The 15,753-nt window shown below is 43.9% G+C and overlaps 1 protein-coding gene across 1 annotated transcript in view; it reads right to left on the bottom strand.

The window, feature by feature from the left end:
• Window positions 1-12,202, bottom strand: part of MSRB3 (methionine sulfoxide reductase B3) — a 177,806-nt gene extending 165,604 nt beyond the window's left edge. Inside the window, exon 1 of the mRNA XM_038549928.1 lies at window positions 12,076-12,202. Coding sequence (XP_038405856.1) covers window positions 12,076-12,166 — 91 coding nt within the window. The 5' untranslated portion in view covers window positions 12,167-12,202. The remainder of the gene's footprint in view (window positions 1-12,075) is intronic.
• Window positions 12,203-15,753: the final 3,551 nt, after the last annotated feature.

Raw genomic sequence — 15,753 nt, 5'->3', positions numbered from 1 at the left:
GAGAGGTCAAGGAAAGTGTTGTTCCAGAATAACAATGAGGATGATGATTGGGACAATGATAAGGATGTTGCTAGCAAACATTTACTGTGAATGAACTCTGGGGAAGACACTGTGCTAAGGAAACTACCTATATCATCTCATTTAATGATTACAACAATGTATGTGGTAGGTATAATAGTAATGCCATCCTACAAGTGAGGAAACTGAGGCACAGATAATTTAATGAATTTGCCTACAATCACATATGTAACAATACCAGTGTTACAAACCAAAAGAGTATTTCTAGGACTGAATTGTCAATGTATCAAATGTCCTGAAGATAGGAACCAAATTGTGTCCGTTCAGCTGAATGATACGGACACCATTAATGGCTCCGATCAAAGCAGTTTCAGTGGAATAGCACGGATGGTTCTTCCCATTTTCTTAGACCCTATATCCACTCCATCAGCAATCCATCAGTTTTGCCATCAGCACTCGGGTCCTAACCGTTACCAACTGAACTACCTTGGAATGGTTTTACCTGCTTCCATTTGGTCCCTACAATCCATTCACCACATGGCAGCCAGACTGACAATTTTAAAATGCAAATCAGATCTTATCACTGCCTCCTTAAAACCCCCTAATGGCTTCCATCACACAAATACTATCGAAGTTCCTCATTATGGTCTAAAAGCCCCATCTGATCTCATCACTCTCTTTACTCTCAACTCTAACCATCCTCCCTCCTTCTCCTACCACAAATGGTCTTCTCACTCATGGTCTTCTCACTCCTTCTATGACAGGCCATGCTAGTTCCAAAGTGGGAATGAAAGTCCCTAGTCTCTCTAGCTCATACTGCGTCCCCAGAGATTAGATGAGTTAGTGCCTGACATGTAACATGGGCTTAGCACCTATTTTTGGTTGGAGAGCAGATAGAGACAGCAAGGACATAAACAACTTGTAAAACAACTTGGTCACAGAGGATGATGGCAAGTGGAGTAGGCTTTCTGTTTATTTTTAAAGATAAGAGAAATTTGAGCATGTTTAAATAAAGGATATTAGGAGATTATCCAAGACCTTGGAAAGACTTGAAGACATCATGAACTCACAATGTAAGGGAAAAAATAATTAGGAAATTAATTGATTTTAGGAAAAAATTAAAGTTATACAAGAAAGTTACAGTAAAGGGATTTTACTCTCTATACTGAAGTTTTTTGTTCCGCAATTTGAGGGGTTGGGGAAAATCAGTAGTTTCCAATCACTATCAGGAACTTCCCTTTGTTTGATTCTTTTCCTTCATGATCATCCTTGGTTACTTTACACCGAAAGGAGGCTCTGATTAGCAATTACATATGTCTGATTAGTGAAATAATTACACCTAACAAATGCAACTTAGTTGGGAAAACCAAGGCTTATCAGGCAGATTAAGTGATCCATTTAAGATCACAGAAACACTTTTTTTTAATAGGACGCCATTGTCTAAAAATGAAGAAACTGATCCAAATTAGCACAGGAAACCAATGAAATCAATTCCAAACCATATACCAAAGTAAAAAAACAAAAATATTTTATAAGAATAATACAGAAGATATACTTTTTCCTTTTAATTTGGGGGGGGAAGCAATAATAAATCCCAGAGAATTTTTAAAAACCTGCATGAAAAAAGTCAGGGTCTAACCATGAAGCAAATTAAACTGTAGCATGACTTTAAATAATTGGTGTTGTGCAGGAGAACCAACTTGATGATCACCCTAGGCTCATTCTTTTTTGAAAGTCACAAAAACACTTTAATACCTTAAAAAGTTAAATGGGAAAAACACATAATTAAAAGAAAAGGCTACATAAGAGTCATAATACTGTTATGATTAGGAGCATAAACTCTGCGGCCAGACTGCCAAGATTTAAATCATAGTCATAGAAATTACTGAATGTCTTGCACCTCGGGCCCTAATCTCAATGTATGAGTTCTCCCAATAATATGCTACCTCCTTGATTAAGTTGTCATGAGCAAAAAAAAAAAAAAAAAGTTGTCATGAGCATTAAATAAGTTAATATAGGTAAAGAGTAAATACTTAGACTAGCGGGTGGCACAAATGGTAAATAGACTAGTAACATCTGTTGTATTTGCTATTATTATTATTATTATCATCATCACCATTACTATTATTACTCACTGTATTGGTGGTGAAGCTTAGAAGCAATGGGAAAAAATAGATTCGACTCCACAGAAAAACATAAGAACTCTAACATATAAATGTGAAAGAAGCAGAAATTTTTTAAAAAAAGAAGCAGAAATAAATAAAATGTAGAAAAACACAGACAATAAAACAAATGTTAATCTTTTAAAAATGAGTTGCATACACCAACATGGGTAACACAGATATAATGTAATGGGGGGGAGCAAGTCCTAGGAGTTGAAGAGCAGATGACAATATTAGTAGAGGGTTCCAAAACATGCAAAAGTAAATAATAAAATATGTAGAGATAGATACATCTACGGTAAAACTATAAAAAAGAAAAGATAGAGTGGAAAGAAAAAGCAAGAATGTATATTAGTTATCATTTGTGTTAAGTGATTGTCACCATGACCGGAGATACTCTGAGGAGGGAGAAGGTATGAATGGAGGTCATGCAGGCAACGTTAACACTACTTCTGAAGCTGGGTAGGGGTATCTAGATTTTTTTAAATCATTCTTTATATCCTATGTATAGATGTTATATATTCTTTTTTGGGCATTGTGAAATATTTATAATAAAAAAGGACAAAAACTTAACAATGCATTTTAAAGGCAAGAGATTTTTCTTCTACCTGTCTAATCAGTAAAGTTTATTTTTCTTTAAAGCTCAATGGAGAAGATTTTCTTCTTTAACAGTAAGAGCAAATTAACTAGTTTTAAGAATTAAATATATTTCTAGGATGGTCAAAAGTAAATTCTACTAGCAGTGTACCCAGATTAAAAGAGGACTATTCCCTGGGCAGCCCCAGTGGCTCAGCAGCTTAGCACCACCTTCAGTCCAGAGCGTGACCCTGGAGACCTGGGATCGAGTCCCATGTCAGGCTCCCTGCATGGGGCCTGCTTCTCCTTCTGCCTCTCTCTCAGTCTGTGTGTCTCTCATGAATAAATAAATAAAATCCTTTATAAAAAAAAAAAAGAGGACTATTCCCATCTGAGATACATCATCAAGCCTAAATATGCAATTCTTAGCTGTTTATTTAGGTCATCCAACATAGTTTCTCCTGCTTAATGCCATCACTTCAAATGGGATAGTTAATACAATGCTTCTAATACACTGTAATCTATCCTCTAAATAAGTACTGAATCTTTAAAAGGGTTATATAACTTGGCTTATGGATCAAATTACTGAGCACATTAAGCTACAAAGCTCAAACATAAGATCTTAGTCACAGAATAACATTTATACGTAGTTTCCCAAAGAAACAACTTGAACCAAATATAACAAGAGAAGACAACTTTGTATAATTTATTAATCATATCATTTCCATTAAAAACTGTGAAAGCTACTTGGAGACTTTTAGACAGCCCACAGACCATAGAATCTGCAAGCAAAAACATCAGGTATTACTCAGTCCAATTGGTTCAGTTTGCTGATGTGAAAACTGAGGCACAGAGAGTGTAAATGCTTCGGGCAAGAACAGGACCAGGAAAACCCAGTCCTCGAATTTGCTCTCCAATGTTCTTTTCATCGCACTCCATCCTTTGCATCATGAAAGGATGCAAATGTACTCATGAGCCTGCAATTCTCCCACTGGCTCTGCAAACTGGTACACATCCCCTGCCTTGGACCAGGCTCTTCCTGGCTCCCTACAGTGACCTCACTAGATGGAATATTCACACACCAAGATATCGGGAAGGACTTCAGTATAAGCACCTTTTCATTCTCAGTTACAGTGAGACAAGGGCTCCCAGACTACCTGCGGTCCCTCAACTGCTGTCCTACCTAATGGACTGTGTACAGGGAGGTATGACCCTACCTTTTTTTCCTTAGACACCACTACTGTAAGATAAATATCCACCAGTAATGGTCACCTTAGATTTCTCCTAACCCCAACCATGCCCAGATTCAACCAAACATAAATAAGAGAAATGAAAGCACAAACATAAAATTCAGGACTCTGATTTATACCAAAGCTGTCCTGATATCTTTTAAAGACTCTTTAACATGTAGTACAGGCTTATTTTTGGTGCTGTCTTAAATTTCACATATGTACTGAGGGATTGGTTGGTTTGGTTTGGTTTGCAGGGTTGGGCTTTTTCTTTTTTCTTTTTTTTTCCTTTAAATAAAATAAACTGACCCAAGAAACCACAAAGATTCACTGTGTAATTTACTGTAATAGAAGATGGTTATGCCATGACAGAGACCGCCATAGGTATGTACTTATATACAAATTACCTACTACGTTTCATCCTAAAAAACAGGAGAATGGCCCTAAGAATGATGCTTATATACCTGAAAATATAATTTTAAAAAAGCATTCATATACTAGTCCCTGAGACTGCTTAACAGCCCAGTCTTAGCATAAAGTACATTGCCGGGCATGAAACAGGCAACTGCTCTTCCAAGAGGATATTGAGAAGGAACTTTCTTGTCATTCTAAAATTTCAACCATAGCTCAGATTTTCAAACAAAACTCTCCTCCACATTCTAAAGTGAGATGACAACGAGCCACTGAAAACTGACACCAGAACCTCCCTGAGAGTATCCACAAAGCAAGAAATCAAGCTATCTATAGGCTCCATAAGCCATAATTTCCACATATACGTACTTTCTGAACGTCAGAATGCTTTTATATTAAAAAAAAAAAACTCATTTAAGATTTTTATAATGGCGGGATCCCTGGGTGGCGCAGCAGTTTAGCGCCTGCCTTCGGCCCAGGGCGCGATCCTGGAGACCCGGGATCGAATCCCACATCGGGCTCCCGGTGCATGGAGCCTGCTTCTCCCTCTGCTGATGTCTCTGCCTCTCTCTCTCTCTCTCTCTCTCTCTCTCTCTGTGTGTGACTATCATAGATAAATAAAAATTTTTTAAAAAGATTTTTATAATGGCTTTTTGCTATTATGTATTTTCTCAGCCAACAGCTACTAAAAGCACAACTACTAGCATCTGGGAGGGTTCTTTTTTTTTAATCAAGGTAGAAATTATTCTTAATACTCCATACTAAACATAAACATGCCATTTCAGACACATGTTATGAAGAGTATACTATTCTTAGAAACAGAATCAGGATATCCTGTTGGCCAGGAAGCAGGCCCTGAGAGCACATTTCTTACACCAGCACTATTTCTCTATTTCACCTGCATTCATCTCCATATTTTACCAACCTCTGCAGTTTATGCAAATAAAGCCTTCTCAATGAAGTAAATTCCCTCTGCTTTCCTTCAGAAAAGACAGGTACCAGGAAATTGGCAGTTTCCTGTAACCAGCACTCTGCTGGGTAACCCAGTCATACAGATGCCAGGTAACAATGCTGCTCCAGGCTACCATGGCCCAGAGTCACAGATCAGGGTATGCCAGGTGGCCAACTCAAGTGTTCAAGAAACTTGCAGGCAATGCTTGAAGAGATAAGAAAAACAAGGCATTCTGTAAGGAAGAGGTAGTGATGAGATTTATTATAAATTTTTTAAATCATAGATTAGGAAATTGTCAATAATTATTTTAGGGATAAGAACTTGACCATGGCAGGGGCGCCTGGGTGGCTCAGTGGGTTAAGCGTCCGCTTCCGGCTCAGGTCATGATCCCGAGGTCCTGGGATCAAGCCCCACACCTGGTTCCCGACTCAGCAGGGGGTCTGCTTCTCCCTCTGCCTCACCCCCCTCTCAAATAAATAAATAAAATACTTTAAAAAAGAAAGAAAGAAAAAGAACAAACTTGACCATGGCAATAAAAAAGTACACACAGAGGACCAAAAAAAAAAAAAAAAAGCCATCTGGTGGGAATGGCTTCATGTTCTTGGAGAAGATGAAGGGAGGAGTGAGGACAAAACAGAGTAAAATGTGTGTTCAAAGCTAAATGAACCCCTTGTAGGAAGCTCAGGGTACAGAGAAAAGCAAGGCCTGGTGATGACGAAGACAATGAAGGCGCTAGTCCTTTATCTTAAGAGATATACGCCACCGAAGAGGTTAAGACAGGAAGTACCAGCAACAATTTTGCAGTTTGGGAAGGTCTTTCCAAAGGATCCTTTGCTCAAGGCTTCCCACGTGCTATTTGCGGAGTGAGTACATGCGGTGTCCCCTAAACAAGGAAAGCTCGGGGACAGAAAGCCATACACTGACTGGCCATCGTTCAAAGCCACATGGAGCTGCATCTTCTGGATGATCACACTTTTCCTGTGTCCTTCCTCTTCCTCCAGTCAACAAGTGTTTTGTTTTCTTCTCCCCTTTAGTTTTAGGCTTCCTTACTCATCCGCGTTTTACTCCAGCCCCCCATCCCTCCAAGTCACAGCCTCACATTTCTGGCTACACATCTCCACATGAAGGTTCGACCAGCACCTCAAATGCAAGAGATCTCTAAAACAAAACTCATTTTTTTACCTCCACCCACAAACCTGCTGAGTTCACATTCTCGCAAACGCCCAGGCTTAACATCTTCCCATCATCTTTTAGTCATCCCTCTCTTTCTCTATCTTCAATTACTTGTTTGTTTCTATGCTGTCTTCCTCAGCAACACTCCTCCAATCCCAGTGCCACCACCCTCTTTCAGGTCCTCATTCTCTAAGAAATCTCTTTTAACCTTTCTTTATTAATCCAATGGTTTCTTTCCCAATTTGACTCATCCTCTGAATTATTAGATAATATATCTTATAATCCAATCCTGATTTTGAGGACTCAAAAAAAATTCAATCTCATAATTTACTAACCCAGTCCAAATTTCCTAGCCTGGTACTGAAAGCCCTCCATGTTCTAAGCCAAACTTAATTTTCCATCTTTATACTTTACCTTCCCACGATTCCCCTTCATATATGCACCAATGTTTTCCTATACCTGCCCCCTCTATCTGATCTGGTAAATATTGGAGGCTCAACACAAGTCGATTTCCTTCCATATCAGTTTGCTATACTTTCCTTCCCTATCCATCTCAGTTGGTAGGAAAAGATCCCATCATCTACATATTTGATCATCACAATAGAACTAGAATTTTCATGGTAAAGCCTGTAATATCTAGAAAACAGACAAGGACTAAGAAAGAAGAGCAATATGACTGAGCTTCAATGTCTGAAGGAGAAGGCTGTGACAAGCAGGATACCATACAAGCTTCAGAACATCTGAAAAAGCTGGAATCATCATGCCTGGGATGATGGATGCTAACAGCTTATGTGAATTCTTCTAGATGATTCACTGGTCTAATAGAACCTATAGTCCAGTGAGGATGAATACATGCAAGATGGTAAAATCATGCTCCAATCACGGTACAGAATGTCTTGGAAACAAAAGAAATGACAAATTCTAAGAGGTGGAGAAAGCTTCGCAAACGACCATGAGGTGGAGACCCGAAGGCCAAGTTAGGAGAGAAAAACAATCCAGGCGGCCGAAGTGGTCTAAGGGAAAGGGAGAGATGGGAAATACTAAACCTGGGTGAGAAACAGGAAAATAACTAAGGAACTCCCTCAACTACTACTATTTTGAATGTCTGCAGTTATCACTTAAATAGTTGTAATGAATTCACCCTTAAGCTATTTGAGCCCAGCATTTTAATTCAGTGAATTCCTGAAAATATGCAGACAATTATCTACAGGATGGATCAACTGTTATTAAACAGGATCTTTCACAAGTCAGGTGGATGCCAAGCTGTGCCGTAATTCCTAAATGTGGTGCTACCCTCCGTTCACTCCCCCAAGGCTCCTCCTCTTCAGCATTCCTGCCTCTGTCTGAATGAACTGCTCTAACATCCTAGGATCCCACTGAAGGTGGCATACTCGTTTCTACACATACTGCAATCAAAAGAAAATTATACCTTTTAAGAACTAATAACCCCATAGTACAAAATGTAAAAATGCAAAATCAAACCACACAAATGTCTGCAACACGTACTACAAAGAACTCCAGAATTAGAAGAAATCTTAGGGAAAATCTATATCAACAATGTGACCCAACCTATGTCTAACAGGTTCTATCTCTCAGGAATTTAGATTCCAGCCTCGATGATTTAGTCTTTCCCTGTGAACCGAGGGACACATAAATATTCAAGAGCTGCTGAGCAGTCAAATTCAACCAGGAACACAGGAAAGCAGGAAAAAAATGGTCAGTAAAGAATGGACAATGAAGCAAAGAAAGGCCAAGAGGAGAGAGGGAAAGTTCCAGGTTTTCCAGTCCCTAGTCCCTAATAAGGTCTGTCTGCACTTAGCTTCCATCGAATACCTCTCTTTCATTTTCCTAAAACTAGTTCAAGTTCATTTCTGTTACTTACAACAGAAGCTTAAAAGAGGCAATAACCAAATCCTCCATAAAGTCAATTGGTTGATTTATTGCTGGCCTACCTTTCCTACAATTTTATTCTTTCCTTGCTTTTCTTTAAAAGCCATAAAGACAACTTTGGTCTGCTATGGAGAAAACATGTAAACAAGGATCCAGGATCATGCTGAGAATTTTAACAGAAAAAACAACTGTGCCCACAAAGGAGAAAATATCGGAATTTTCAAAGTAAAGTCTTGAAATATCTATCTGTATAGCAATCACAGATGCTAACAACTGGCAAATTAAACAGAGATCCGATTACCCTCCTATTCAAACTCAATTTAATTCTGAATAGACCAGATGGGTAGGTCCAAGTATGATCAATAGGGCATTTTGTAGGAATGTAGGGCGTTTCATCTGGAATGCCCCCAAATAACTAGCCACAGCCTCCCAACCACAGAAAGGTTTGGGTGCTCTACTGTGGTATCCCTAACCAAGACACAAATTCCAGAACTGAATACCAAACCATTTTAGGGCCTGGGCTTAACTGTCCCCAAACAACAGTTGGACATTTACCCTATGACATAACCAGCACTTTCTGCTGTTAGATCAGGGTAAGAGAAAGTAGCAGAAGCTTAGTATCACAGAACTCTGTCAACGTGTGTGCATCTGTGCGCATGTGCCAAGTATCAAGATGTTCCACAAGCTGGATCCACACCAATCAGATCTGACCACAAGAAGACCAGTTGAACACGTATAGCAAGTCAGAGCTGACAATCTGAAGTTTGAATCAATGTAGTGTGGGTAGCTCTGCAGGATCATATAAACAAAAACAATATTACAGTATCTGGAGTTAGAAGGGACATGGAGATTATGTTCAACTTCATCAGTTTACAGAAAAGGAAGTTAAACATCTGAGCCAAATTCATCAACCAATCCCCAACTATGGTAAGGAACACAGGTGAGATAAAAATCAAAAAACTGTGACCAGATAATAGAGCCAAAATGTATTATTGCCTGAAGTTCCTCTTTAATGGCTGAAATTTTAAAAGGATAAATGTATTAGAAAATGTAGGGGAAAAAAATCTATGAAGCTACTGCTGGGATCTTTTTTGGATATTCTTGTTACTTGAGTTTAGCAAAATAGTAAAGATTTCTGACCTAATGGGTTAACATTTTAGTTAAAATTTTAGAACAAGCACCTTTAAAACCTAAGTTTGATTCAAAACCTAAATGATGCTGTATGTTTGCAACTTTGGCAGACAGGCGGTTAGGCACTCTGACAAAATTCTATACGGCAGAGAGCTACTGACTTTAATATAAAAAAATTCCAGACGTTCACATAGGGCCCTAATAAAAGTCATCAGAAATTAGACTTATAGGTCAGCTGGGACCAAAATTAAAAAAGTGAATGTTTAAATGATCCAAATATACACTTGGTGTTCAAAATTGCTGGCAAGGGGCCACAGCACAGTGGATTTTGGTCTTCGAGGGCTGCTTTACCACAAGAATTAGGTAAGTCAACACATCACTGAAGAAATTTAAAAAAAAAAAAAAAAGAAACATATATTCCCCGGCAGTACAATCCACTCTTTATCGTGCAGCACAGTATTTTCTAGAAGACTACTAATAAAATGTGCAGTTAGAACCTGTTGTATTTCCCAAGAAGTACTATTAAAGATACTCCTAAAACATGAATCCATAAAAAGGTCTTTCTGAAAAACAGTCCCAGTCAGAAGCAAACATGAAATGGATATCATTACTTAATATTTATAAACTGCACATTTAAAAAGGCTAAACATTTTTTAAATTTCCCATTAATCTAAATTGGCAATGTTAGAAGTTACACGAATCCTAAAGACATTTTTACAGACAAACTATATTTTAAAGTCTGTTTTGAAAGAAAACAAAAAAGTCTATTTTGCCAGCAAGGCTGCAAATGGAAATAAGAGAAAGAGAAGAGAGTTCTGAATATAATCCATGCTTAATAGAGTCAGTTTGCGGCTAATTTCTCAGTCCTAATTGCTAGCCATATCCGTGTTGACAGTTCAGCCTACTAGGGGCAAAAACAAAAGCGAACTGAAGTTTCCTTATCTCAACTGAGGAATGATCATTTTTGACCTTCCATTCCTGAAAACATTAAGCACCGAGAAGCTCTGATGGTCAGTAAGTTAGAGCCTCATCACGAATATCAAAGTCCGTGCAATTTCACATCGGCCTTAAACTCTACCTCCTTCATTTCAAATCATTGCTTTTTGTAATTGCCTGATGGGGGGGAATAAAAAAAACTTTTCCCTGATATTTTCCACATGATCTCAAGAAAAGGATCCTTAAAAATCATCCTGTGAAGACTTCCGAATTACCAGTCCTAAGCCAGGGCAGGCAGCGATGGCACCTTTCCTTCACATAGTTTTGACTTTAAATGGTCCAGTGTGAAACTTAAAAAAAAAAAAAAAACAGACTCAGATGCTTTTTTTCCGCTTCAAAGCAAAACAAAACTGGTACCTGACGAACTCGGGGTCCTGCTCGGGTTTGGCCTATTAAATACCAGCGGGGCCCGCGAGGGCGGCAGCCGGGCCCCCACCACGCGGGCCACTCGCCGGAGACCCGCGTCCCCGCGCCCCTGCGCTCCGGAGACCCCGCCTCTGCCCCCCGCGCCCCTGCACTTGCTCCCCTGCGCCCCGGAGACCCCGCCTCTGACCCCGCGCCCCTGCCCCTGCTCCCCTGCGCCCCGGAGACCCCGCCTCTGCCCCCCGCGCCCCTGCCCCTGCTCCCCTGCGCCCCGGAGACCCGGCTCTTGCCCCCCCAAGTCCCCGCCCCTGCCCCCTGCGCCCCTGCCCCTGCTCCCCTGCGCCCCGGAGACCCCGCCTCTGCCCCCTGCGCCCCTGCCCCTGCTCCCCTGCGCCCCGGAGACCCCGCCTCTGCCCCCCGCGCCCCTGCCCCTGCTCCCCTGCGTCCCGGAGACCCCGCCTCTGCCCCCCGCGCCCCTGCCCCTGCTCCCCTGCGCCCCGGAGACCCGGCTCTTGCCCCCCCAAGTCCCCGCCCCTGCCCCCCGCGCCCCTGCCCCTGCTCCCCTGCGCCCCGGAGACCCGGCTCTTGCCCCCCCAAGTCCCCGCCCCTGCCCCCCGCGCCCCTGCCCCTGCTCCCCTGCGCCCCGGAGACCCCGCCTCTGCCCCCCGCGCCCCTGCCCCTGCGCCCCGGAGACCCGGCTCTTGCCCCCCCAAGTCCCCGCCCCTGCCCCCTGCGCCCCGGAGACCCCGCCTCTGCCCCCGCCGCCCCCGCCCTCGCCCCCCGCGCCCCGGAGACCCCCACCCTGCGGGACGCGCGGGCCTGGCGGGCGCTTTCCCACGCGGAGCGGCCCGTTCCCGGATCGGGCACTTCGGCGGGGCCCCGGCGCTGCTCCCCCTCCCGGCGCTGCTCCCCCTCCCGGCGCTGCTCCCCCTCCCGGCGCTGCTCCCCCCCAGGCCGCTGCCCCCCCCCCCCCCGCGCTGCTCGCCGCCCGGGGCGTCCCGCGGGCTCAGGTTCGCTCCGGGGACGGGATAAGGTGTCAGCGGGCGCCCCCGCCTCGGGGGACGGGGACGGAGCCGGCCTGACCCCCCCCCCCCCCCGGCGCTCCCCGCCGCGCCCCTGCCCGGCCCGCAGGAGGCCGGGGCCCGGGTCGCGGTCGCACGTCGCCGGGACTTACCTGCCTGCGCGCCTCCCCGCGCCGCGGCCGCGAGCAGCCAGAGGCAGAGGAGCGGCGAGAGGGGGCGCCGGGGGCTGCGCCGCGCGCTCATGGGAGGGCAGCGACCCGCCGTCCGCCGCCGCCTCCCTCCCTCCCTCCCTCCCTCCGCGGCTCGGGGCGACGGACGGGGCGGCGGGAGGCATGACGGGAAATTCCTGGGCACGGGCGGCCGCGTCCAAATATGAGCAAGAGCCTGGGAGCCCGCGAGGGAGCCCGCCGAGCGCCCGCCGCCCCCCTGCACCGCCGGCGCGGGACCGCGCAGGGGTCGGACAGACAGCGGGCGGGGACCCCACGCCCGGGGGCTTGGGTACGGACAGGATGAAGAGACCCGGCAAATGCTTGCGCGGGGGGTGCAGGGTGCAGGGGGGCTGCGGCGGGCCCGCCGGGTCTGCACCCTCGGGTGGGCCATCAGCACCCCACCTGCCGCCCAGCGCCGTCAGACACAAGATGCTTGCGCGGGGGGTGCAGGGTGCAGGGGGGCTGCGGCGGGCCCGCCGGGTCTGCACCACGAGCCACGGTGAGCCGTGAGCAGCCCGCCCGCCGCCGTCCCACACAGAACCGCCCCCTGCGTCCCGGGCGCGCCGCGTCTGGTTGGGGCGGAGGCCGCCCAACTTTTCGGGACACTTAAATGCTGCTGTTGAGACCCGTGGTCCTTCCCACCACCGACCTCCTTTCATCCCCTTCAGGTTTGCGTTTGCTGTAGCTTGTCTAAAAGGCCGTGTTGAAACGTATTCAAAAGGTGCTACTTGGGATGGCCAAGATGTCAGGCCCAGAGGTTCGATGACAGACCCAAGCCGCTAGTCCCCAATGAAACCTTCGCTTTCCAAGACAACGTAGTTTTGCCCTAATTACTATAATTTATTATTCTTATTTTTTTAATTCACACTAACGGGACAAGGCCCTGGAGATGCAAGATGTTAGTTATATAATTACTTAGGAACGTTTTAAGATGCTACAGAAATGATTTATGGATGCAAGATTCTTAAGGGGTAAATGCCAAACAGATTGAGAGTGTGGATGGATTATTCTAATATGAACTAAAGTATGGTAATGTGTACATCACACTATTTGTTTGAAAATGCTGTATTTACAAATCAGAAACTTTAAGACAAGTTTAACTCTAGCCAGTTATTAAGGTGTATATGCCAAAAAAACAAAAAAACAGTCCATTTGCAAGTGGCTCCCCTTAAATCATCTGGTACTGAGAAATACCACATCCCATAAATTACTCCTGGCAAATGGGCAGATTTCACCCTTAATATACTAGCAGTTGATAATGGGGCCAAGGGCAGATGACCTAAGTAAACTAAGGGCAAATAAACTGTAAAACAATAAATAAGGGATTCAAAAGACACATTACTATTGAACCTTATATTATTCCATATAGGTATCTAGAAGTTGGGCAGTGGGAAGATACTCAGGAAAAAAACTGAATATTCCCTCCCTTTCCTCCTTTGTGTATATTTAACTATATATTATGTAAGCATCTGTTTTTCTTTTTTTTAATATTCATTTTTATTTGACAGAGCACACGAGCCAGGGGGAGGGGCAGAGGGAGAGAGAGAATCTCAAGCTGACTCTCTCCTGAGCCTGGAGCCCAACACAGGGTTCTATCCCACAACCCTGAGATCATGACCTAAGCCCAAACCAAGAGTTGGATATTCAGCTGACTGAGCCACCCAGGTTACCCCAGCATGTTTTTTTAATTCCCTTACAATATCTAACATAGTTCTTTGCCCATATTCTAATTAGTTGTTTAAAAACAAAAGGATACGAGCACAGTAATTTGTGGACTGACATATAGGAGCTCTGAGCTAAGTGTAGAGAAGAGCTTGTTTCAAAGGACTGTAATTATATTCAAAATAGTCTAGTTGATCTTATATACAAAAACATAAAATTATAAATAATGCATTATCATACAACCGAATTCATATTAAAACAAGTGGAGAGTTAAGTACTTGTATCGATTCTGCTGACTTGAGAGCAAAAGTAGCAGCTGTGTTGTTTTTTTTTTTTTTTTTAAGATTCTATCTATTTATTGGGATGGGGGGAGAGAAGAGGAGGGACAAGCAGACTCCACACTGAGTGCAGAGCCTGAGGGTATCCCCCATCCCATGATCCCAAGGTCACGACCACTCCCGAAACCAAGAGTGGGCCCCTCAACTCACCAGCTGCCCAGGCACCCCATCCACCAGCTGTTTTAAAGGCTTCGATAAGTATGTTAAAGAAAGGAGATGCATGGAGCCTGTTTCTCCCTCTGCCTGTGTCTCTGCCTCTCTCTCTCCCTCTCTTTCTTTCTCTCTCTTATCTCTCATGAATAAATAATTAGAATCTTTAAAAAAAAAAGGGGGGGGGAGAAAAGAGCTAACATTACTTGAGTGCATAACAAGTGCTAGACACTGTGCTAGATGTTCGACACATGGTACTTCATTTAATCGCTACAAATATCTCTGAGCTTATTTTCCTTTATCCTTATTTTACAGCTAAGGAGACTGAGGCACAATAAATTATGCTACCAGGAAGGGGTGAAGGAGTATTGGAATTCAAACCTCATTCCAAAATCATACGTACTCTTTTTACTGTACTAATCTGTCCCATTTCCCTACATTTAAAAAAAAAAAAAGGAATTCAAAAACCGTATTCACTGGGCTCTTGTGGTTTTAAGTAACCGGTGTGCACTCAAGTTACCTCAAGTAATAGGGGTAACGAATACATGTGAAAATAAGACCAGAGACTTAACCGGCTTGTCAGGTCATCCTTTGTGGGCCTGGGAGGTGGGGGCTTGTACCTTTGATAGGTACCAGGAACAGGAAAGTACTACCCTCTGACCACATTCCTATGAGCTTTGTAATTTAACCACTGATATTTAAATCATATATTTCACAATGTTTTCTCTAACGTCTTCTTTTATTATAATCTTAATACCAATCACGTTAACATATTACCTTAAATATTGTTTGTTTTTAAGACAAAGGACCCAGAAGAGGTAACTGCTTCCCTTGCTCCCCATATACCATCCCTTCCCCTACCCTGTGGTGTGCTAGTACATTTTTAACAACCAGATCTGGAGGAGGGAGACCTCAATTGTAACAAAAACCAATTGATGCAGTGTCAATACTCCCACCAACCTGATGTGCACGTGGGAAGAGATGCACACAACCAGCCCTCGGGCTTGTGAGAGCCAGCACCAGGACACCACTGCCCCAGTCCTCATAAAATGTCTTCAGAGCACAGCCATAATTTAAGTTGCACAACCATAGCTCTTTCCACTTGCTGCCAGCTCTCTATCTACAGTTCATAATCAAGTGCCCTGGAGGAGAGAATCTGATTCTATCACCACTGTCCTTTTTGGGGAGAGTTCTTACTTGAGGCTGATCTCAGAAGCCACTGGGTGGCCCACCAATTGGCCACCTCTGAGCCAGGTGTCTTCTCCTACTCCAACTGTGACTAGGATGGAAGGACACGACATAGCACCGATGCTGAGGAAACAGGCTGTGTTGCTCCCTTCTTAAGGGGTTGTGGTTGGGGCAGCCTCTTTTAAAATGAGTCTGTAAGCAGGACAGGCTTTGAGATGTAATCCCCAACGTGCTGTGCTCAGCTCTTCAAGAAGATCCTCTCAGCCACTACATAAAGCTTTGG

The sequence above is a fragment of the Canis lupus genome, chromosome 10, assembly GCF_011100685.1.
Source record: "Canis lupus familiaris isolate Mischka breed German Shepherd chromosome 10, alternate assembly UU_Cfam_GSD_1.0, whole genome shotgun sequence".
Classification (NCBI taxonomy): domain Eukaryota; kingdom Metazoa; phylum Chordata; class Mammalia; order Carnivora; family Canidae; genus Canis; species Canis lupus.
This window is presented reverse-complemented; position numbering and strand designations above follow the sequence as displayed.